Below are 22,828 nucleotides of genomic sequence, written 5' to 3'. Positions count from 1 at the left end.
CTCCCAGATAAAAGAGCTCTGGCTGACCCAAGGCCATTCCAGCAGCTGCAAGTGGAGGAGTGGGGAATCAAACCCGGTTCTCCATTCCAGCAGCTGCAAGTGGAGGAGTGGGGAATCAAACCCGGTCCTCCCAGATAAGAGCGCTCTGGCTGACCCAAGGCCATTCCAGCAGCTGCAAGTGGAGGAGTGGGGAATCAAACCCGGTCCTCCCAGATAAGAGAGCTCTGGCTGACCCAAGGCCATTCCAGCAGCTGCAAGTGGAGGAGTGGGGAATCAAACCTGGTCCTCCCAGATAAGAGCGCTCTGGCTTACCCAAGGCCATTCCAGCAGCTGCAAGAGGAGGAGTGGGGAATCAAACCCGGTTCTCCCAGATAAGAGAGCTCTGGCTGACCCAAGGCCATTCCAGCAGCTGCAAGTGGAGGAGTGGGGAATCAAACCCGGTTCTCCATTCCAGCAGGTGCAAGTGGAGGAGTGGGGAATCAAACCCGGTTCTCCCAGATAAGAGAGCTCTGGCTGACCCAAGGCCATTCCAGGAGCTGCAAGCGGAGGAGTGGGGAATCAAACCCGGTTCTCCCAGATAAGAGAGCTATGGCTGACCCAAGGCCATTCCAGCAGCTGCAAGTGGAGGAGTGGGGAATCAAACCCGGTCCTCCCAGATAAGAGCGCTCTGGCTGACCCAAGGCCATTCCAGCAGGTGCAAGTGAGGAGTGGGGAATCAAACCCGGTTCTCCCAGATAAGAGAGCTCTGGCTGACCCAAGGCCATTCCAGCAGCTGCAAGTGGAGGAGTGGGGAATCAAACCCGGTTCTCCCAGATAAGAGAGCTCTGGCTGACCCAAGGCCATTCCAGCAGCTGCAAGTGGAGGAGTGGGGAATCAAACTCAGTTCTTCCAGATAAGAGTCCACACACTTAACCACTTCACCAAACCGGCTCTCCTAGCCAGCTCCAGGTTGGAGAACTCCTGGAGATTTGGGGATGGCGCCTGGGGAGGAAAGGGACATCAGTGGGCTGCAACGCCGCAGAACCTTCTACCCTGCAGAGGAACCGATTTCTGTAGTCCAGAGATGAGCTGTAATTCCAGGGGACCCCCAGGCTCCACCTGGAGGCTGGCATCCCTGAAGGAGAGGTACGCAACAGCAAGGCTAAAGAATGTTTCCGGAAGCTCCACAGTGGTGCAGAGAAATACAAACCTTTAAAAGAACTCTCCCCCCACCCTGTAAGGACAACATCTGAGTTTGTGCAGGGGAACCACAAGGGAGTTTGCTGCAGCGGCAGCCCCAGACGGTGGAGACAAACCCTGGTGGAGCCGTGGGCTGTTGGTGGCTCCCACGAGCCTGGTGCTCACCGTTGTGGGCACGGAGAGAGGGAGGGAGGGGAAGCCAGGCAGTTGGGGTTGGGGAGAGCGGGCAAACAGATGGGCAAAGGAGACAGCCGGCAGACGAGCATGCAAGGGAGACAGACAGAGGCAACAAAACCACAACGGAGGGAAGACCCCAAAAAGAGAATTCGGAGGTGGAGACGGAGCAGGAGAGGTGGAAAGGAGGGGCCAGCGGGGTGGGATTTCCTCCTTCCCCCACAAGCACAGGTGTGCGGGTCCTCCTCGTTCCTGACTGCCTCTGCATCACAGAAGGAAGCTTCCGTGCATGCGAAATTCGAACTCTGTGCCGTTTGCGAAGCTCCGTCTCCTGCTGAAGAAGACGACTGCAGATTTATACCCTGCCCTTCTCTCTGAATCAGAGTCTCAGAGTGGTCACAATCTCCTTTATTTCCTTCCCCCACAACAGACACCCTGTGAGGTGGGTGGGGCTGAGAGAGCTCGGACAGAAACTGCCCTTTCAAGGACAACTCCTGCAAGAGCTCTGGTTGACCCAAGGCCATTCCAGCAACTGAAAGTGGAGGAGTGGGGAATCAAACCCGGTTCTTCCAGATAAGAGTCCATGCACTTAACCACTACACCAAACTGACTACCAAGAAGAAGAAGAAGACTGGAGATTTATACATTGCCCTTCTCTCTGAGCGTCTCAGAAAGGCATACAATCTCTGATATCTTCTCCCCGCACAACAGACACCCTGTGAGGTGTGTGGGGCTGAGAGAGCTCCCCAGAAGCTGCCCTTTCAAGGACAGCTCTGCGAGAGCTATGGCTGACCCAAGGCCATTCCAGCGGCTGCAAGTGGAGGAGTGGGGAATCAAACCTGGTTCTCCCAGATAAGAGGCCACACACTTCACCACTACACCAAACTGGCTCCCAGGTGCCGAAGGGCTGGGGAACCTCTAGCCCTGGCTGATTGCTGCGAGGAGGAGAAAGAGCCGTGATCATTTTCAGTGGGAGGAGAGGTGAAAAGAGAAGCTGGGGATGGCTAGGGGAAGGTGGCTGGCCCGTGAGCGCACCAGGCCTGCATGCAGCGAAGTCCCCCCGCAATTCAGCCCCCTTGCCCGAGCTACGTCTTCGGCCCCCTCTGCATAGCCTCAGTTCTATCATGCGCCGAGCTGAGATTTCTCAGAAGATGCGCCACCCCCAGGGAGGAAGCCTGCCATGCCGGTTACTTCTTTCTGCGGGCACAGAAGGGCACAGCGGCGAATCTCTGTTGACATCTGTCGTCAGGAAGGGGCTGAGGGGACAAATGGAAGGAGCACGGAGAGACCTGCCTGAAGGGGTCTGGGCAGCACGGGTGCTGCTGCTGCGGCAGCTGCCAGAACGCTCAAACCCAGTGTCCGCCGTGAACATCCGCCTCCGAGACACTAAACGCCTGCCGCCGTCCTTTCCTGCCAGGCCTGACTAGAGGGAAACACACAGCGACACAGATCAACATGAAAGCCTTTAGGCCACCGAAGGACCGCTGGGAGAGGGGTGGGTGGGAAGAGACACAAAGCAGACAGCAAGTTAAGAGTTGCAACAAGGGCACATCATTTGCCAGGGCATCCTGGGGTCTCCCTCTCCTCCCCCTGACCCTTTTCTTTGGGAGCCTGAGGAGATTATGAAGAGCCCCCCGCCCCCCTCTTTCCCTTCAGAAGGGGAGCCTGGTCCATTTGAAGCCTGGCCGCTGCTGAATGCGCCCCCCCTGCAAACATCAAAAGACCGAGCGGTGGGCGAAACGCGCCTCGCCTTGGTGACCCTTTTTAAAAAACACGAAGCCAGAGCCATCTTTTTCAGATTTTCTGGTGGGTTAGCAATATTCCAGGCCCACTTAGCGGTAATAAATTGCAGGAGCCGGCTGCATCTCCTCCCCAAAGCTAGCTGTAAATCAGAACGCAGGATAAATCTGCCCTGTTGGCTGGAGATGGGGAGGCTGAAATACAGCACTTGGAAGGCGGTCAAACCTAATTGCAGGGATTTTTCTTAAAGGATCCAGCAGTGACCGCTTGACTTGGGAGCGGGGCGGGAGGGGGGAAGCCTCAAAGTTCAGAATGCACACACACAACACAAAGCTTTTTTTTGGGGGGGGGGCAAAATAACTGAATTGTGGGGGCTTCCTTTGCTAGTGCTATTGCAGCCGCGAAGACGACGACGACTGCAGATTTATACCCCGCCCTTCTCTCTCCGCAGCTTACAATCTCCTATATCTTCTCCCCCCACAACAGACACCCTGTGAGGTGGTTGGGCTGAGAGAGCTCTGACAGAAGCTGCCCTTTCAAGGACAACTCCTGTGAGAGCTATAGCTGACCCAAGGCCATTCCAGCAGGTGCAAGTGGAGGAGTGGGGAATCAAACCCGGTTCTCCCAGATAAGAGAGCTCTGGCTGACCCAAGGCCATTCCAGCAGCTGCAAGTGGAGGAGTGGGGAATCCAACCCGGTTCTCCCAGATAAGAGAGCTCTGGCTGGCCCAAGGCCATTCCAGCAGCTGCAAGGGGAGGAGTGGTGAATCAAACCCAGTTCTCCCAGATAAGAGAGCTCTGGCTGACCCAAGGCCATTCCAGCAGGTGCAAATGGAGGAGTGGGGAATCCAGCCCGGTTCTCCCAGATAAGAGAGCCATGGCTGACCCAAGGCCATTCCAGCAGCTGCAAGTGGAGGAGTGGGGAATCCAACCCGGTTCTCCCAGATAAGAGAGCTCTGGCTGACCCAAGGCCATTCCAGCAGCTGCCGGTGGAGGAGTGGGGAATCAAACCCAGTTCTCCCAGGTAAGAGTCCACATACTTAACCTTGACACCAAACTGGCTGAAGGAACAGCAAGTGTAAACAAAACCATGTTGTTTCCCGCCTGCACTCCTAGAGAACAAAATCTCAGGGCTTGGTTCCAAAGAAGCAGGTAGCCAGCTTGGTGCGCTCGAAGGGATGTTTCTCAAACCACTGCCTCCTCTTCCGTGGCCATGGCCCATCTCGCAACTCTCTTTTGAAACCTCAGAGGAACTTTCCAGAAGCAGATTGCAGGAGGGCACCTCCGCTGCCCTTTGGGGAGCCCCAAAGTAACTCTCTGGATCATTTCTTGTGCTTTGAGACTCATGCGCATGCAAGCCACGCAGAAGTGCGATAACAACATGCCGGTGCTAGTTCTGGTGCGGGACACGAGCCAGCCAGGGGCCTCAGTCAAACAGGACTGCCACAGCAGTGTGCCCTGCGGTGTGGAAAGTTGGTTCTGTGGCCATGCGGTGTTCACGCACTGGGAGGGAGAGAGGGAGGGAGGAATACAAACTGGAGAAGTGGCGGGAGAGAAGGGGGTGTTTGCCTTTCCCCTCCGCAAACTGCCTGTTCTCCTTGACTTCTGTCTGTGCGAAAGCAAAAGCAAAAGCAAAACAGTAGAGAGAATCACGAACAAGGAACCAGAGGTGAGAAATATCCGTGAAAAATTACTAAGGCAATTTCAGTCACTCACATAATTCGTATTCAATTCACATCATGTCGAGTAAATAGTAAACAGAAGTCCTATAAGCCACATACGAATCACAATAGCTTATAAATTGCGGCAAGCTTCAAGGTAGGTTTTACAATGACAAAGTGCCAGTGTGATCATTTGAAAAGTCCTCTAAATGCATTCCAAGATGTTGAGGGTCTCCCAGGACTTCTACTCACAACTTGGAGTGCTTACATGACTTCTATTTATTCAGCATTGCATGTGTGAGTGATTGAAATTGCCTTAGCAATTTTTCATGGATTTTTCTTACCTCTGGTTTCTGTCTGAGCCAAGCTGGGGAAAACATGCATGGAGGAAAGGTCTTGGAAGGGAAAAACTGGGCATTCTCCATTTGCTTCCAGTTTGTCCAGACGCCTTCTGTACATTACAGTTCCCTGCTTGACTACTCCAGCAACATGAATCGCTTGAGGGTGAGAAATAACAAGATGGTGGTTCCTCGGGGAGGGATGGTGGCTCAGCGGTAGAGCATCTGCTTGGTAAGCAGAAGGTCCCAGGTTCAATCCCCGGCATCTCCAACTAAAAAAAGGGTCCAGGCAAACAGGGGTGAAAAACCTCCGCTTGAGACCCTGGAGAGCCACTGCCAGTCTGAGGAGACAATACTGACTTTGAGGGACCGAGGGTCTGATTCAGTATAAGGCAGCTTCAAATGTTCTTCATATGTTCAGAATTCTAGACAAAATTTCTAAGGGAGGGACGGTGGCTCAGTGGTAGAGCATCTGCTTGGGAAGCAGAAGGTCCCAGGTTCAATCCCTGGCATCTCCAAAAAAGGGTCCAGGCAAACAGGGGTGAAAAACCTCCGCTTGAGACCCTGGAGAGCAGGGGAGGGATGGTGGCTCAGTGGTAGAGCATCTGCTTGGGAAGCAGAAGGTCCCAGGTTCAATCCCTGGCATCTCCAAAAAAGGGTCCAGGCAAACAGGGGTGAAAAACCTCCGCTTGAGACCCTGGAGAGCAGGGGAGGGATGGTGGCTCAGTGGTAGAGCATCTGCTTGGGAAGCAGAAGGTCCCAGGTTCAATCCCTGGCATCTCCAAAAAAGGGTCCAGGCAAATAGGCGTGAAAAACCTCAGCTTGAGACCCTGGAGAGCCACTGCCAGTCTGAGGAGACAATACTGACTTTGAAGGACCGAGGGTCTGATTCAGTATAAGGCAGCTTCAAATGTTCTTCATATGTTCAGAATTCTAGACAAAATTTCTAAGGGAGGGACGGTGGCTCAGTGGTAGAGCATCTGCTTGGTAAGCAGAAGGTTCCAGGTTCAATCCCCGGCATCTCCAGCTAAAAGGGTCCAGGCAAATAGGCATGAAAAACCTCAGCTTGAGACCCTGGAGAGCTGCTGCCAGTCTGAGTAGACAATACTGACTTTGAGGGACGGAGGGGGGGTCTGATTCAGCAGAAGGCAGCTTCATAGCTTCATATATGTTCATATGAGCCACAGCCAAGCAAACGTTCACCTTCAAATCCAGCATGATATGCCCTCTGCATCTGTTCTCCACAATGAGCTGTGCCCCCTTCTCAAGATTTTAAAATTCCTCTTCCAAGCCGAGGTTTTAGAAAGTGACAACCCCCCTCCCCCCCAAGCAGCTGGCCAGGAGATAGACAGCAGCTGATGAGATGCATGATATGAGCCCTGCTCTTAACACCTGGTGCGCAGCTTCATCTAAAACGGATGCGCTAATTAAATAAGCAAAGATACAGGCGCACTTAAGAAACGAACTTCGCTCGTTAAACGAATGCTTTGGAGTGCATTCTCCCCCAAGTCTCTTAATGCCCAAGGAGGGGGCAGAATTCTGGAGAGACAGGTGGTGGGGAAGGGGTGGGGGGCAGAGGGCAAACTCTCCTCTCTGCAAGGCTTGCAACAGCCACAAACATTTCAGCTGGAGGATTCCCTGTGCGGATGGGCTTTGTTTTGCAAGCGGGGCTGAGCTCATCAATGACGCAGATTTTGTGAGGCAGTGGCTTCCCTTGCGTAGAAGGATGCTGCATCTCCAAACAAAGCGTTTTCACTCATCCAGCCAGCTCCTTCTTGACCCAAGGCCATTCCAGCAGCCACAAGTGGAAGAGTGGGGAATCAAACCCAGTTCTCCCAGATAAGAGAACTCTGGCTGACCCAAGGCCCTTCCAGCAGCCACAAGTGGAGGAGTGGGGAATCAAACCCGGTTCTCCGAGATAAGAGAGCTCTGGCTGACCCAAGGCCCTTCCAGCAGCTGCAAGTGGAGGAGTGGGGAATCAAACCCGGTTCTCCAAGATAAGAGAGCTCTGGCTGACCCAAGGCCATTCCAGCAGCTGCAAGTGGAGGAGTGGGGAATCAAACCCGGTTCTCCAAGATAAGAGAGCTCTGGCTGACCCAAGGCCATTCCAGCAGCTGCAAGTGCAGGAGTGGGGAATCAAACCCGGTTCTCCCGGATAAGAGAGCTCTAGCTGACCCAAGGCCATTCCAGCAGCCGCAAGTGGAGGAGTGGGGAATCAAACCCGGTTCTCCCAGATAAGAGAGCTGTGCCTGACCCAAGGCCACTCCAGCAGCTACAAGTGGAGGAGGGGGGAATCCAACCTGGTTCTCCCAGATAAGAGAGCTATGGCTGACCCAAGGCCATTCCAGTAGCTGTAAGTGGAGGAGGGGGGAATCAAACCCGGTTCTCCCAGATAAGAGAGCTGTGGCTGACCCAAGGCCATTCCAGCAGGTGCAAGTGGAGGAGTGGGGAATCAAACCCGGTTCTCCCAGATAAGAGAGCTCTGACTGACCCAAGGCCATTCCAGCAGCTGCAAGTGGAGGAGTGGGGAATCAAACCCGGTTCTCCCAGATAAGAGAGCTCTGGCTGACCCAAGGCCATTCCAGCAGCTGTGAGTGGAGGAGTGGGGAATCAAACCCGGTTCTCCCAGATAAGAGAGCTCTGGCTCACCCAAGGCCATTCCAGCAGCTGCAAGTGGAGGAGCGGAGAATCAAACCCGGTTCTCCCAGGTAAGAGAGCTCTGGCTGACCCATGGCCATTCCAGCAGCTGCATGTGGAGGAGTGGGGAATCAAACATGGTTCTCCCAGATAAGAGACCTCTGGCTGACCCAAGGCCATTCCAGCAGGTACAAGTGGAGGAGTGGGGAATCAAACCTGGTTCTCCCAGATAAGAGAGCTCTAGCTGACCCAAGGCCATTCCAGCAGCCGCAAGTGGAGGAGTGGGGAATCAAACCCAGTTCTCCCAGATAAGAGTCCATGCACGTAACCACTGCACCAGAGAGGGAGAGGGCACAGGTTAGACTTTGGACTGAATGAAAGTGCACATTAAAAAAACCCTTTGAAGTTTACAATCAAGAATGACCTGGCATTTTCGGGACTTTCCTCACTTCCAATGCAAACAACCCTCCCCCCCCCTTCTGCTTTCCATATTTATGAGGCCTATCAGCAGTTTTCTGAAGGGGGGCAGTCTTCACGGGACAGTGCAGGGGCGTGTGTATGGATGTGGGTGTGGACTGTGTGTTGATAGCTGCTCACAGCCCAGAATTGTCAGCTGGGAAAGGCCATGTTTGAAAGAAGCAAGGAAGTCAGGTTTCCCTGCAGAGAAAGCCCCCCTCCCCTTTCAACACCCCAAACAATAAAAAAGCCTCCTTAAGCCTGTGGAAAAACAAAGCAAGCCAGTAACAGATATAGTTCTGTCAACTGAACTGGGAAAAAAGGAAAAATTAATGCTATGGACCCAAGAGAGTTTCAAGTCACTTTTGCACTTATGCACAACTCCACCCTCCCTGCCTGACCCGGGGGGTGGGGTGGGGGGTGGGCAGGCTACCCCCATCTCATCAGATCTCAGAAGCGCATCAGGGTTGCTACGTGGAGGCAGGCAATGGCCAGCCCCCTGTTCACCTCTTGCCTTGAATATCCTCGGGGGGGGGGTGGCCACACATTCGGCTGCTGCTTGACAGCCCTCCCCCCCCCCCGCGAAAGAATGGAACAGTCTTAACTCCAATGCAAAACTAGGTTTTTAGGCACACCATCAAAAAAGAGGGACAGCCTCACATTCAGACACGTTACGCCAGGGGTGGCCAAAGTGCAGCTTGGGGAGCCCCCCGCGGCCCTTTCACACAGATTGTGTGGCTCCTGAAGCCCCCACTGCCCTGTCGGCTGGATTCCTCTCTTTAAATCGCTTCTCCAAACCAAGACGGCAGATGGCTTGGAAAATGCATTTAAAGTTAAAATTGCCTAATTTCCACCTCTCCCCCCCCATCTATTTTCCTTCCTTGCTTCCTTCCTGTCTTGCAGCTCTCAAACATCTGACATTCATGTCTTGGGGCTCTCAAGAGAGCCAGTTTGGTGCAGTGGTTAAGTGCGTGGTCTCTTATCTGGGAGAACCGGGTTTGATTCCCCACTCCTCCACTTGCACCTGCTGGCATGGCCTTGGGTCAGCCAGAGCTCTCTTATCTGGGAGAACCGGGTTTGATTCCCCACTCCTCCACTTGCACCTGCTGGAATGGCCTTGGGTCAGCCATAGCTCTCTTATCTGGGAGAACTGGGTTTGATTCACCCCTCCTCCACTTGCACCTGCTGGCATGGCCTTGGGTCAGCCGTAGCTCTTTTATCTGGGAGAACCGGGTTTGATTCCCCACTCCTCCACTTGCACCTGCTGGAATGGCCTTGGGTCAGCCATAGCTCTCTTATCTGGGAGAACCGAGTTGGATTCCCCACTCCTCCACTTGCAGCTGCTGGGATGGCCTTGGGTTAGCCGGAGCTCTCTTCTCGGGGAGCACCGTGTTTGATTCCCCCCTCCTCCACTTGCAGCTGCTGGAATGGCCTTGGGTCAGCCACAGCTCTCTTATCTGGGAGAACCGGGTTGGATTCCCCCCTCTTCCACTTGCAGCTGCTGGAATGGCCTTGGGTCAGCCATGGCTCTCTTATCTGGGAGAACCGGGTTTGATTCCCCACTCCTCCACTTGCAGCTGCTGGAAGGGCCTTGGGTCAGCCAGACCTCTCTTATCTGGGAGAACTGGGTTTGATTCCCCACTCCTCCACTTGCAGCTGCTGGAAGGGCCTTGGGGGTCAGCCAGAGCTATTGCAGAGGTTGTCCTTGAAAGGGCAGCTGCTGGGAGAGCCCTCTCAGCCCCACCCACCTCACAGGGTGTCTGTTGTGGGGGGAGAAGATATAGGAGATTGTAAGCCGCTCCGAGTCTCTGCTTCAGAGAGAAGGGCGGGGTATAAATCTGCAATTCAATTCAAATTCAATTCTCTCAAACATCTGACGTTTATTCTATGTGGCTCTTACATTAAGCAAGCTTGGCCGCCCCTGTGTTACACATCCAGTCACAACTTTTCTTTTGGAGGAGGGAGTGTGCCACACTTTAGAGGCATCCCCTTCACCTTCAGTGCCAATCTCCTTTTGAGTAAATAGAGTATATTAGCAAGTATCGTTCTTTTATAAGCACACAAGCTGTTCCACTGCAGTTAATGCTTTACTTCGGCATGTGGGTTTTACAGAACTACTCTGAACAATCACTTGCGGGTGGACAGAAATTCGTCCGTGGGGCAGAGGCCGCTTGCTGGCAGGCTGCCCTCCTACTGGGGTTTTTCCAAAGGAGATGAACTTGAGGGACCTCGTCTTCGTCTGGCGAGATGCTTCTGACGTACCTCAATAAGGACGCATTCCTGGGATTGTGTCACAGAGATGGGAGTTGAGCTTTAACCGGCACAAAAATCCTGGCCCACGTTTACGCACATGAACGCCTGTAGCTGCCTTCTACTGAATCAGACTCCCCCTCAGGGTCCATGGAGGTCAGCCTTGTCTGCTCAGACTGGCAGCGGCTCTCCAGAGGTCTTTCCCATCACCTCCCGCCTGGTCCTTTTAACTGGCGAAGCTGGGGATTGAACCTGGGGCCTTCTGCATGCTGAACAGATGCTCTACCGCTGAGCCATGGCCCCTCTGCTTTGCACGCAACTATTGGTGCAGGGGTCAGGCAGGCAAGGCTCCAAATTGGACCCGACGACAGGGATGCAAATTTCGCCTCCAGGAGTTCAGCAAGAGCCTGCGTCGAGCGCTTCAGGCCCAGTGGAGAGTTTTAGGGGATAACCCTCTCTGCAGGTTTGTATCACTTCAGCCCCTCACCTGTAGTCTGAAAGGCAGCCCACCCACGAGCAAAAGGCAATATGCTCTCTGTGAAAAAAAGAGTTGGCCATGTTGAACCTACAGACCCAAAGATTCGGAGGACGCACGCAGCAAAAGCTGTCTTCTCTCTTGCTAATGTTTACAGAATAAAGCCAACAGCTTGCCAAGCTGCTGAAGGAAGACAGGCTGGCATTTGGCTGTGGAAACCAGCGTTTCCCCGAGTTCACTGTAACCACAAAATCTAGGCATGCTGAGCAATCCGGTTTAAAGCCTCCATGGTTCAGGAAAGCCAGACACGAGGGACTGCCTGGAAAAGTCCTCCATTTCCCAGAACTGCCATCTCCCAAATGACACAGCTTCTGGGGCGGGGGGCGGGGGGAGATACATCAACCTCTCTACTGCAGAGCTTCCCCCAGAACTGTGCTTTGACAGAAGACATTCCTGGGAATGGGAAGAAGAGCTAATATCGTAAGACCACCAGCGGGCCTGAATCACCAGAAATGTCTGTCACCCCAGAGATTCCTTTTGGGCAAGGCTTCACCTCTTCCAAAAGAGGGAACGCAGAAAGTACTGGACAAAGCCCCAGAGCATGTGCAGAATGGCACAGGATTCCAAACCAGAGGACGAGAATTTTGGGACAGCCGCATAAAAATTTCGGGGATCGTCACCAGTGTTCCCTCTAAGCTGAGTTAGCGTCAGCCAGCTTGCAGATTTTTAGCCTGCAGCTCACACGTTTTCGTCTTAGGAAAAGTGACCCCAGAGCACACTAATTCATGTCTCTGTTCCAGTTCCCTGAGGGTGCTTTGGTTTGGCATTGTGACCTCAGGCCCCAGGGGAGAAGCCCCCCCCCCACTCCCAAGAGGTTCTCCACCACCTGTTCTCATTCTGTCCTGCTCACCCCGCATCTTGCAAGCGGTGTCCCCTCTCAGCTGAGTGAGTGTGAGCTAGCTCACAGGTTTTTAGCCTCCGGCTCACACATTTTGGTTCTGAGCTCAGGAAGGACGGCCCCAGAGCACACGGACTGATGCAGCAGCTCACAAAGGCGCCTCTGCAGCTTAAGAGGGAACATGGACTGTCCCACGTGGTCGCTCGTAAAAGAGCGGAGGCCCTGCTGGGCAACTCTGAGTGGACAGCATTCTTTGGCAAGCTGTGCATCGAGCTTGATCCATGAACGGCAGAACCTGGCACCCCTCTAAAGCAACCTCGTTGGATCCCCTTGTCGACACAAACAATGGAAGGTGCTTCGTTTCAGTAGTTGCCAACTCCAACGGGGGAAATCCCTGGAGATTTGGGGGCAGTGGCCTGAGGGGGTGGGTGGGAGCTTAGCAGAGATGCAATGTCCTACAGCAGGGGGGGCCAAGGGTGGCTCTCCAGATGTTTTTTGCCTACAACTCCCATCAGCCTCAGCCAGCGTGGCCACCCCTGCCCTAGAGCACAATGTCCAAAACTCATTTGTGTCATCTGGTGTCTGGACATAATTCTGGGAGGACACCTGGCCCCACTGGGAAGCAACACCAAATGGATTCATAACAACATAAGAGAAGGCATGTTGGATCAGGCCAATGGCCCATCCAGTCCAACACTCTGTGTCACAAAAGAACATAAGAGAAGCCATGTTGGATCAGGCCAGTGGCCCCTCCAGTCCAACACTCTGTGTCACAAAAGAACATAAGAGAAGCCATGTTGGATCAGGCCAGTGGCCCATCCAGTCCAACACTCTGTGTCACAGAAGAACATAAGAGAAGCCATGTTGGATCAGGCCAATGGCCCATCCAGTCCAACACTCTGTGTCACAAAAGAACATAAGAGAAGCCATGTTGGATCAGGCCAGTGGCCCCTCCAGTCCAACACTCTGTGTCACAAAAGAACATAAGAGAAGCCATGTTGGATCAGGCCAGTGGCCCATCCAGTCCAACACTCTGTGTCACAGAAGAACATAAGAGAAGCCATGTTGGATCAGGCCAATGGCCCATCCAGTCCAACACTCTGTGTCACAAAAGAACATAAGAGAAGCCATGTTGGATCAGGCCAGTGGCCCCTCCAGTCCAATACTCTGTGTCACAAAAGAACATAAGAGAAGCCATGTTGGATCAGGCCAGTGGCCCATCCAGTCCAACACTCTGTGTCACAGAAGAACATAAGAGAAGCCATGTTGGATCAGGCCAATGGCCCATCCAGTCCAACACTCTGTGTCACAGAAGAACATAAGAGAAGCCATGTTGGATCAGGCCAATGGCCCATCCAGTCCAACACTCTGTGTCACAGAAGAACATAAGAGAAGCCATGTTGGATCAGGCCAATGACCCATCCAGTCCAACACTCTGTGTCACATAAGAACATAAGAGAAGCCCTGTTGGATCAGGCCAATGGCCCATCCAGTCCAACACTCTGTGTCACATAAGAACATAAGAGAAGCCATGTTGGATCAGGCCAATGACCCATCCAGTCCAACACTCTGTGTCACATAAGAACATAAGAGAAGCCAGGTTGGATCAGGCCAATGGCCCCTCCAGTCCAACACTCTGTGTCACAAAAGAACATAAGAGAAGCCATGTTGGATCAGGCCAATGGCCCATCCAGTCCAACACTCTGTGTCACATAAGAACATAAGAGAAGCCATGTTGGATCAGGCCAATGACCCATCCAGTCCAACACTCTGTGTCACATAAGAACATAAGAGAAGCCAGGTTGGATCAGGCCAATGGCCCCTCCAGTCCAACACTCTGTGTCACATAAGAACATAAGAGAAGCCCTGTTGGATCAGGCCAGTGGCCCCTCCAGTCCAACACTCTGTGTCACATAAGAACAGAAGAGAAGTCCTGTTGGATCAGGCCAGTGGCCCCTCCAGTCCAACTCTCTGTGTCACATAAGAACATAAGAGAAGCCCTGTTGGATCAAGCCAATGGCCCATGCAGTCCAACACTCTGTGTCACATAAGAACAGAAGAGAAGCCCTGTTGGATCAGGCCAATGGCCCCTCCAGTCCAACACTCTGTGTCACATAAGAACATAAGAGAAGGCATGTTGGATCAGGCCAGTGGCCCATCCAGTCCAACACTCTGTGTCACATAAGAACATAAGAGAAGCCCTGTTGGATCAGGCCAATGGCCCCTCCAGTCCAACACTCTGTGTCACATAAGAACAGAAGAGAAGCCCTGTTGGATCAGGCCAATGGCCCCTCCAGTCCAACACTCTGTGTCACATAAGAACAGAAGAGAAGCCCTGTTGGATCAGGCCAGTGGCCCATCCAGTCCAACACTCTGTGTCACATAAGAACATAAGAGAAGGCATGTTGGATCAGGCCAGTGGCCCATCCAGTCCAACACTCTGTGTCACATAAGAACAGAAGAGAAGCCCTGTTGGATCAGGCCAATGGCCCCTCCAGTCCAACACTCTGTGTCACATAAGAACAGAAGAGAAGCCCTGTTGGATCAGGCCAGTGGCCCCTCCAGTCCAACACTCTGTGTCACATAAGAACAGAAGAGAAGTCCTGTTGGATCAGGCCAATGGCCCATCCAGTCCAACACTCTGTGTCACATAAGAACATAAGAGAAGGCATGTTGGATCAGGCCAGTGGCCCATCCAGTCCAACACTCTGTGTCACATAAGAACATAAGAGAAGCCCTGTTGGTTCAGGCCAATGGCCCCTCCAGTCCAACACTCTGTGTCACATAAGAACAGAAGAGAAGCCCTGTTGGATCAGGCCAATGGCCCATCCAGTCCAACACTCTGTGTCACATAAGAACAGAAGAGAAGCCCTGTTGGATCAGGCCAATGGCCCCTCCAGTCCAACACTTTGTGTCACATAAGAACAGAAGAGAAGGCATGTTGGATCAGGCCAGTGGCCCCTCCAGTCCAACTCTCTGTGTCACATAAGAACATAAGAGAAGCCCTGTTTATGTTTTACCAATTTATTGATAGCATATGGTTACAGAACTTAATTTCCCTTCGTTGCTTCAATACTAACCCATATGACTTTTCAATCCCCCCTCCCTCCAATATAGACTTCCCCGAGGTTATAGATTCTAATTCAATACTAAAGATACATCTGACTGATCAAAATTATATATATATTTCCCCCCCCTTGGGCCAATGGCCCATCCAGTCCCACACTCTGTGTCACACAAGAACAGAAGAGAAGCCATGTTGGATCAGGCCAGTGGCCCATCCAGTCCAACACTCTGTGCCACACAGTGGCCAAAACCCACAAGGCCAAAACCCAGAAGCCCTCCTGTTGTTGCCTCCCAAGCACCAAGAAGACAGGGCATCACTGCACCAGACAGAGTATTCCCGCTATACCAGGGGTGGCCAAACGGTGACTCGGGAGCCACATGTGGCTCTTTCACACATATTGGGTGGCTCTCGAAGCCCCATCAGTCGGCTTGGAGAAGGCAGTTCTCTTTTTAAATTACTTTGCCAAGCCAGCTGGCAGGTTGGAGAATGCATTTAAAGTTCCTTCCTTCCTTCCTTCCTTCCTTCCTTCCTTCCTTCCTTCCTTCCTTCCTTCATTTACTTTTCTGTCTGCTCTATTCTAGTCCAAGGGCCAAATTTTCAGATGGAATTCTGTCATGCCTAAGTGCTTATTCAGATGAGGAAAAAAAATAGTATTTCTGTTATCTGATACTGATGCTTATATCTCCCGGAACGTTTCAGTCTTCACCCTTGCGGCAAAGAACATACGTGCCAAGGCGGCAATATGAAGGGATGATTTGTACGTTTATGTGTATATCTACATTGTTATTGCTATTGCATTGCATCTGTTGTTATACCCTTTTGCTTTACTTTGCATGTTTATTAATGTTTCGTTTACTTTGCTTTCCCTTGAGACTCTTGTCGACTTGTAGCACCAATGGCTAATTACAATAAATGAACGGAACGGTCCCTTTCTTCCTGTCTTGCGACTCTCAAACATCCGGCATTTATTCCCTGTGGCTCTTACGTTAAGCAAGTTTAGCCACCCCTGGACCTCTGCTCCAGACGTTTCTCCGATCCCCTCTTGAAGTCGTCTATGCCAGTAGCCACCACTGCTTCCTGTGGCAGTGAATTCCACATGCCATTCATTTAACGGAATGCCCACAAGTTCTTGGACTGTATTCACTCATTCTAGAATTTTAACGATGTGAACGAGACGTGGAGCATCCGGAGAAACCAAGAAAGCTTCTGAATTTACAACGGAGCTTATAAAAAAGGAAGCCTGATGAATCGGGGGTGGGGAGGGAGGGAGCATCGAAAGGAAGGGCTCCGTACCTGAGGGGCTCTGGACCACCGAGGGTGTAGAGGTGGAGCTGGCCGCCGCTGAGTCACAGTGCTCCGTGCTCCCGCTGGAGGGAGGGGATGGTGACGAAAGAGGCGAGGGGCCGGGCTGGCTGGTGCACTGGGCAACGGCGAAACCTGCCAGTGAAGAAAGCAAAAAGAAAAAGGAGAGGGGGAAGGGGGAGACATTACCGACAATGCAAAAGCACCTCCATGTGGGAAAGAGGAGAGAAACGGCCCTCCTGTTTGCTGGGAGACATCGGCCAGCCTGAATGGTGCAAGCCAAACCCAGGTGGGAGAAGGCAGAAGGGGGACAGGTGCGAAAGCAGCATTCGTTAAACGAGGGATGCAGAAGTACAGGAAAATGCACAGCTCTGATTGCAGATCCGGTGCCCAAACGGTCTTCCAAAACTTCCTCCTGCTGGAAATGTTTTCTGCATTTTCTTTGAAATTTTACTTTGTTTCTACCCGGCCTTATTTCCCAGCGGGAACCCAAAGCAGCTCAGGTCCCTCTGCCCAGATCTGTTTTATCCTCTCGGCAATTCTGTGAGGGAGGCTGGCCTGAGAGGGTGTGATCCCCCCCCCCCCCCCCCGTCAGCCAACAGGAGCTTCTGTGCCAGAGCGGGGATTTGACTCCGGGTGCTTCCACACATGCTAAATAATGCCGTTTCAGTCCACTTCAGTGACTGTAAGTGAATTTTGCCATTTCACACAGTAAAATCCAATTTCAAAGTGAACTGAAAGTGCATTATTTAGTATGTGTGAAAGTGCCCACTGAACATATGAACATATGAAGCTGCCTTCTACTGAATCAGACCCTCGGTCCATCAAAGTCAGTGTTGTCTCCTCAGACTGGCAGCGGCTCTCCAGGGTCTCAAGCTGAGGTTTTTCACACCTATTTGCCTGGACCCTTTTTTGGAGATGCCAGGGATTGAACCTGGGACCTTCTGCTTCCCAAGCAGATGCTCTGCCACTGAGCCATCGTCCCTCCCCTAAAACATATGAACATATGAAGCTGCCTTATACTGAATCAGACCCTTGGTCCATCAAAGTCAGTATTGTCTTCTCAGACTGGCAGCAGCTCTCCAGGGTCTCAAGCTGAGGTTTTTCACACCTATTTGCCTGGACCCTTTTTTGGAGATGCCAGGGATTGAACCTGGGACCTTCTGCTTCCCAAGCAGATGCTCTACCACTGAGCCACCGTCCCTCCCCACTGTCCCCTGAGGTGCCGCAGACTCTTCCATCCAACGCTGCATGAACACGTCTGACCACTTGCTTCTAGCTAACTGGGGCTCCCCAACTAGTATACTTTCTTCTATTTTCAAATATATACTTGAAACATCTCTGGTACATTCCTAAAAAATAGAACTCTAGAAGGGGCACTTCCCACTGACAAAGATTAGCATTTACTTTGCACCTTTGGAGTGTGAAACAGAATCCTAGAATCATAGAGTTGGAAGGGACCTCCAGGGTCATCTAGTCCAACCCCCTGCACAAGACAAAGAACTCACAAATCCCTCCCCCTAAATTCACAAGATCTTCGTTGCTATCAGACGGCCATCTAGCCTGTTTAAAAACCTCCCAAGGAGGAAGCCTGTTCCACTGAGGAATCGCTCTAACAGTCAGGAAGTTCTTTTTAATGTTGAGCAGGAAACTCTCTTGATTTAATTTCAACCGGTCGGTTCTGGTCCTACCTTCTGGGTCACAGAAGACAATTCCACCCCCATCCTCTATACGACAGCCCTTCAAGTACTTGAAGATGGTGATCATATCCTGAGATCCAGTGTGGTCTAGGGATTAGGGTGCCAGACCAGGATTGGGGAGACCCAGATTCGAATCTCCACCCTGCCATGGAAGTTCTGTGGAGTGACCTTCAGCCAGCCGCACATACCTCACTGGGGTGTTGTGAGGAATAGGAGAGAGCGATGGAAGCCGTTTGGGGAGTGCGGTACAAACATAAAAACAAGTGAACAAATAACCAGAGCTGGAAAAAGCTGTTAAACTGCAGCTGACTCAGGGTGACTCCGTGGGGTTTTCAAGGGAAGAGAGGATCAAGGTGGTTTTGCCGTTGCCTGCCTCTGTGTAGCGAACCTGGGCTTCCATGGCGGTCTCCCACCAAAGTGCCAGCCAAGACTGACCCTGCTTAGGTGCCAAGATCCGACAACATCGGGCTCGCCTGGGACATCTGAGTCATGGAGATACATCCCACGCCTATTTTTCCTCTATGTAAATGACAACAGCCCTGCAGGTATACCTGCTAGTCTTCTCCTGGGCTGCTTTCTGCGATGAGCCACCCACTCAGTCCTTTTGGGGATTCCCTCATCTGCCTTGATTGCGGCAAGGCCAAGCAACGCTCCTCGTTGGCGGCAACTGGGCACAGCCTGAAACACTGAGGAGCGTTGGGGTTTCCCCTGCAACCCCCCCCCCCCCGAGCTTCTGCCACACCTCCATTCTACCCAGGGGTCATTTCGTAGAAAAATAGGTGGTGGGGCTCATTAGCGTAACTCATTAGAATATACCACCGCCCCTCAGCCAAAAAGCAACCTGATGCAAGAAAGGAGAACCCTGGGTGAGTGATGCCTGCTTCGGCTGGCTAGAGATCCAGCCAGCCAGCCCAAGCATGCCTCGCTCTCCTGGAGCTCTCCTGCCCCCCTCAGAGAGCCAGTTTGGTGTAGTGGTTAAGTGTGCGGACTCTTATCTGGGAGAACCGGGTTTGATTCCCCACTCCTCCACTTGCAGCTGCTGGAATGGCCTTGGGTCAGCCAGAGCTCTAATAGAGAGCCAGTTTTGTGTAGTGGTTAAGTGCGTGGACTCTTATCTGGGAGAACCGGGTTTGATTCTCCACTCCCCCACTTGCACCTGCTGGCATGGCCTTGGGTCAGCCATAGCTCTGGCAGAGGTTGTCCTTGAAAGGGCAGCTGCTGGGAGAGCCCTCTCCAGCCCCACCCACCTCACAGGGTGTTTGTTGTGGGGGAGGAAGGTAAAGGAGATTGTGAGCCGCTCTGAGACTCTTTGGAGTGGAGGGCGGGATATAAATCCAATATCTTCTTCTTCTCAGCAAGCCACCTGCCGGCCGCCCAAAATCACATCAGAAGTGGAGAAAGGGTGGTGTGGGCTTCTCCAGGGGTTAATGAGGGCTGCTGGGGGTGTGGCAAAGCCCCTGGTGGCTGGCTGGCTGCCCGCTCTCCTAATCCAGGGATTGTTATGCAGCTGCACCTGCTATTTAATGGACAAGGTAGGTGGGGAGGAAAAGGGGGAGCCCTCAGAAAGGCTCAGCTGTGCTCCTGTGAGCTCCTGCTGAATCCTGAGGCCTGCTTCTATCCTGTCCCACCATCAGGAAGAAAGGGACAGACACGGAGACGTTCCGTGCGGAGGCCCCTGGTCTGGCCACCCGCACTGATCTGCCGCTACTTTATTTATTTAATTTATTGCACCGACTTTCTCGCTGAGGATCAAGGTGGACTGCGCCGTGTAAGAAGGTGCAGTCCAGCAGCACAAGACATCCAGACAAGGCATACGGTTTCAGAAGATAGCCACGTTCACCTGTGGGAGAAGAGCCAGATTTGTACCTTGTAGATCAGGGGTGGCCAAACTGTGGCTCAGGAGCCACATGTGGCTTTTTCGCATATACCGTGTGGCTCTTGAAGCCCCCACTGCCTTGTCAACCAGCTGGGAGAAGACATTTCTCTCTTTAAATCACTTCTCCAAGCCAAGATAGCTGGCAGCTTGGAGAATACATTTAAAGTTGCTTTCTTTCCACCTCTTCCCCCCTCCCCTCCATCTATTTGCCTGCCTGCCTTCCTTCCTTCCTTCCTTCCTTCCTTCCTTCCTTCCTTCCATTTGTGGCTCTCAAACATCTGATTCTTATTCTATGTGGCTCTTACATTAAACAAGTTTGGCCACCCGAGTTGTAGAGCCTTAGAGATCAAAATGATCTTCTGGAGTTTAAAAAGATTATTTGAAGATGTGAGCAGTGACTCACAAAAGCTCCTCCCCTGCCACAAACTGTGTTACTCCTGGACTCTGGCTCTTTTCTGCAGCTACAGAGAGACTAACAGGACCGTGGGTTTTCTGGGGCACGAGCCTCGGAGAGCCAAAGGGCTGGAGATCCCTGCGCTTTCATACAAACGGAGCTCTGACTCTTCAAAGCTCCACACTCTGAAAATCTTGTCAGTCTGGGCCCAGATGTCGAGCCGAACGATGCAGTAAGACCACAACCATAAAAGTTAAAAGCAGTTCCCCCCCTCCCAAAGTATCGGATGTCGGTCAACGACTGCAGGAAATGGAATAACAAAAGCAGCTCGGAGCGCACGAAGAGCCAGGCGATACCTTACAATAAACATTGGAATAGGCTACGAAGGTGTCCCCTTTATAGGGGTGCCTTCCCTGCCACGACGTGACAAACTCCCTCCTGAACGATTCTGTTTTGCATCGTGGAATGAGGGAAGCGGAGGAGCCATCCTGAACTCCTCAGACAGGCCGTTCTGCCACAGCTGCAAGACAGAGCCCGTAGGTCTAGCCCGCTTTCGGGGTGGCTCTTCTGAAGGCTTCGCTTGGGTGAGCACGGCAGGAGAAGGGGGTCCCCAGCAGAGATGAGGGTCCGAGGCCAGGAAGGCTTTGCAGGCAGGCAGGCAGTATCACAGCAGTCAGCTACGGCTGAGAAAAAGCAACTGGCTGGCTGCTGTTTGAAAGAGGATGCTGGACCACGGCTCTGATCCAGTAGGACCATTCTTGTACATGATACTGAAGGTGCTGCCCAAAGAAGAGATCGAGACGGGCAGCCACGTTAGTCTGCCTGTAGCTGTTGAAAAGCGCAGGAGTCCAGGAGAACCTTCAAGACTGGCAAAATTTGTGGCGGGGGATGAAGCAGCGAGCCGTGACTCCCAAAGGAGACCTCCTCTCCTGCCACGAGCTGTGTTAGTCTTCAAGGTACGGCTGCACTCGGGCTCTTTTCTACTGCCAGCAGAAAGGCAAGAGATATGTCTGGGGCAGAATTCTAGCAGGAGCTCCTTTGCATATTAGGCCGCACCCCCGATGTAGCCAATCCTCCAAGAGAGCCAGTTTGGTGTAGTGGTTAAGTGTGCGGACTCTTGTCTGGGAGAACTGGGTTGGATTCCCCACTCCTCCACTTGCACCTGCTGGAATGGCCTTGGGTCAGCCAGAGCTCTGGCAGAGGTTGTCCTTGAAAGGGCAGCTGCTGTGAGAGCCCTCTCAGCCCCACCCACCTCACAGGGTGTCTCTTGTGGTGGGGGAAGGAAGGGAAAGGAGATTGTGAGACGCTCTGAGACTCTACGGAGTGGAGGGCGGGATATAAATCCAATATCTTCATCTACCTCACTGGATGTCTGTTGTGGAGGAGGAAGGGAAAGGAGATTGTGAGCCGCTCTGAGACTCTTCGGAGTGGAGGGCGGGATATAAATCCAATATCTTCATCTACCTCACAGGGTGTCTGTTGTGGGGGAGGAAGGGAAAGGAGATTGTGAGCCACTCTGAGACTCTTCGGAGTGGAGGGCGGGATATAAATCCAATATCTTCATCTACCTCACAGGGTGTCTGTTGTGGGGGAGGAAGGGAAAGGAGATTGTGAGCCGCTCTGACACTCTTCAGAGTGGAGGGCGGGATATAAATCCAATATCATCATCATCACCAAGAGCTCACAAAAAAGGCTCTCAGAATGTAAATCCTCTCGGTAAGATTTTGTTATTTTGCAAGAGTGTACAGAGCCCGGTTCCCCAATGAAGATGTTTAGACCCCCATACCAGACAGCTGGACGCTCTCCCCTCCTCCCCTCTGCAGGACTGCTGGGTCCTTCTTCCCAGAGCAACGATCCCCGTGCTCCAGTGCTGAGAATGCTGGCTCAGTGGAAACTTTCAGCTATTATCATCATTAATTGAAGAGTGATGAGAAATCTACGCTTTCTTTCCCCCCTCCCCTCTGTAAATCAGCACCAGAAAACGGTGGCCGCCTGAAAAACAGGGTACTTTCTCAGACCACAGTTTCTCTGCAGAAGTCAAATAAATCTGTAGTTTGGGAAGACCTTGAGAGTGCAACAAGGCTGTTTCCCATCCATTAGTTCACAGAACCAGACAGAGAGAAAGAAAAACGGGTCGATTAGTGTGCATGTTCCCCCCACCCTCGAAAAACATCAAGTGCACTTGGCGGAGGCGAAGAGACCAGGTAAAGCGAGTGGCTGAGAAGAGCGCTGGTCATCTAGCATCAGGTTGGTTGTCTGGCTGAGAGGGCCACTAGAAAGAAGAATTCAATGGGCTCTGCGTTCTTAGAATAATAGAATTATAGAGTTGGAAGGGACCTCCAGAGTCATCTAGTCCAACCCCCTGCACAATGCAGGAAACTCACCAATCCCTCCCCCTAAATTCACAGGATCTTCATTGCTGTCGGATGGCCATCTAGCCTCTGTTTCAAAACCTCCAAGGAAGGGGAACCCACCAACCTCCCAAGGAAGCCTGTTCCACTGAGGAACTGCTCTATCAGAATCATAGAATCATAGAGTCAGAAGAGACCTCCAAGGTCATCTAGTCCATCTAGCACAATGCAAGAAACTCCCCCTAAATTCACAGGACCTTCATTGCTGTCAGATGGCCATCTAGCCTCTGTTGAAAAACCTCCAAGGAAGGAGAGCCCACCACCTCACGAG

General features: G+C 52.4%; 1 protein-coding gene across 1 annotated transcript in view; it reads right to left on the bottom strand.

Moving 5' to 3' along the window:
* Positions 1 to 22,828, bottom strand: part of CLEC16A (C-type lectin domain containing 16A) — a 132,882-nt gene that overhangs the window by 4,466 nt on the left and 105,588 nt on the right. The window contains exon 22 of the mRNA XM_060260795.1: positions 16,168 to 16,311. Within this exon, the coding sequence (XP_060116778.1) occupies positions 16,168 to 16,311 (144 nt within the window). The remainder of the gene's footprint in view (positions 1 to 16,167; positions 16,312 to 22,828) is intronic.

Source organism: Heteronotia binoei, chromosome 20 (assembly GCF_032191835.1).
Source record: "Heteronotia binoei isolate CCM8104 ecotype False Entrance Well chromosome 20, APGP_CSIRO_Hbin_v1, whole genome shotgun sequence".
In the NCBI taxonomy this organism is placed as follows: Eukaryota; Metazoa; Chordata; class Lepidosauria; order Squamata; family Gekkonidae; genus Heteronotia; species Heteronotia binoei.
The sequence above is the reverse complement of the archived record's forward strand: the minus strand, read 5'-3'. Positions and strand labels throughout refer to the sequence as shown.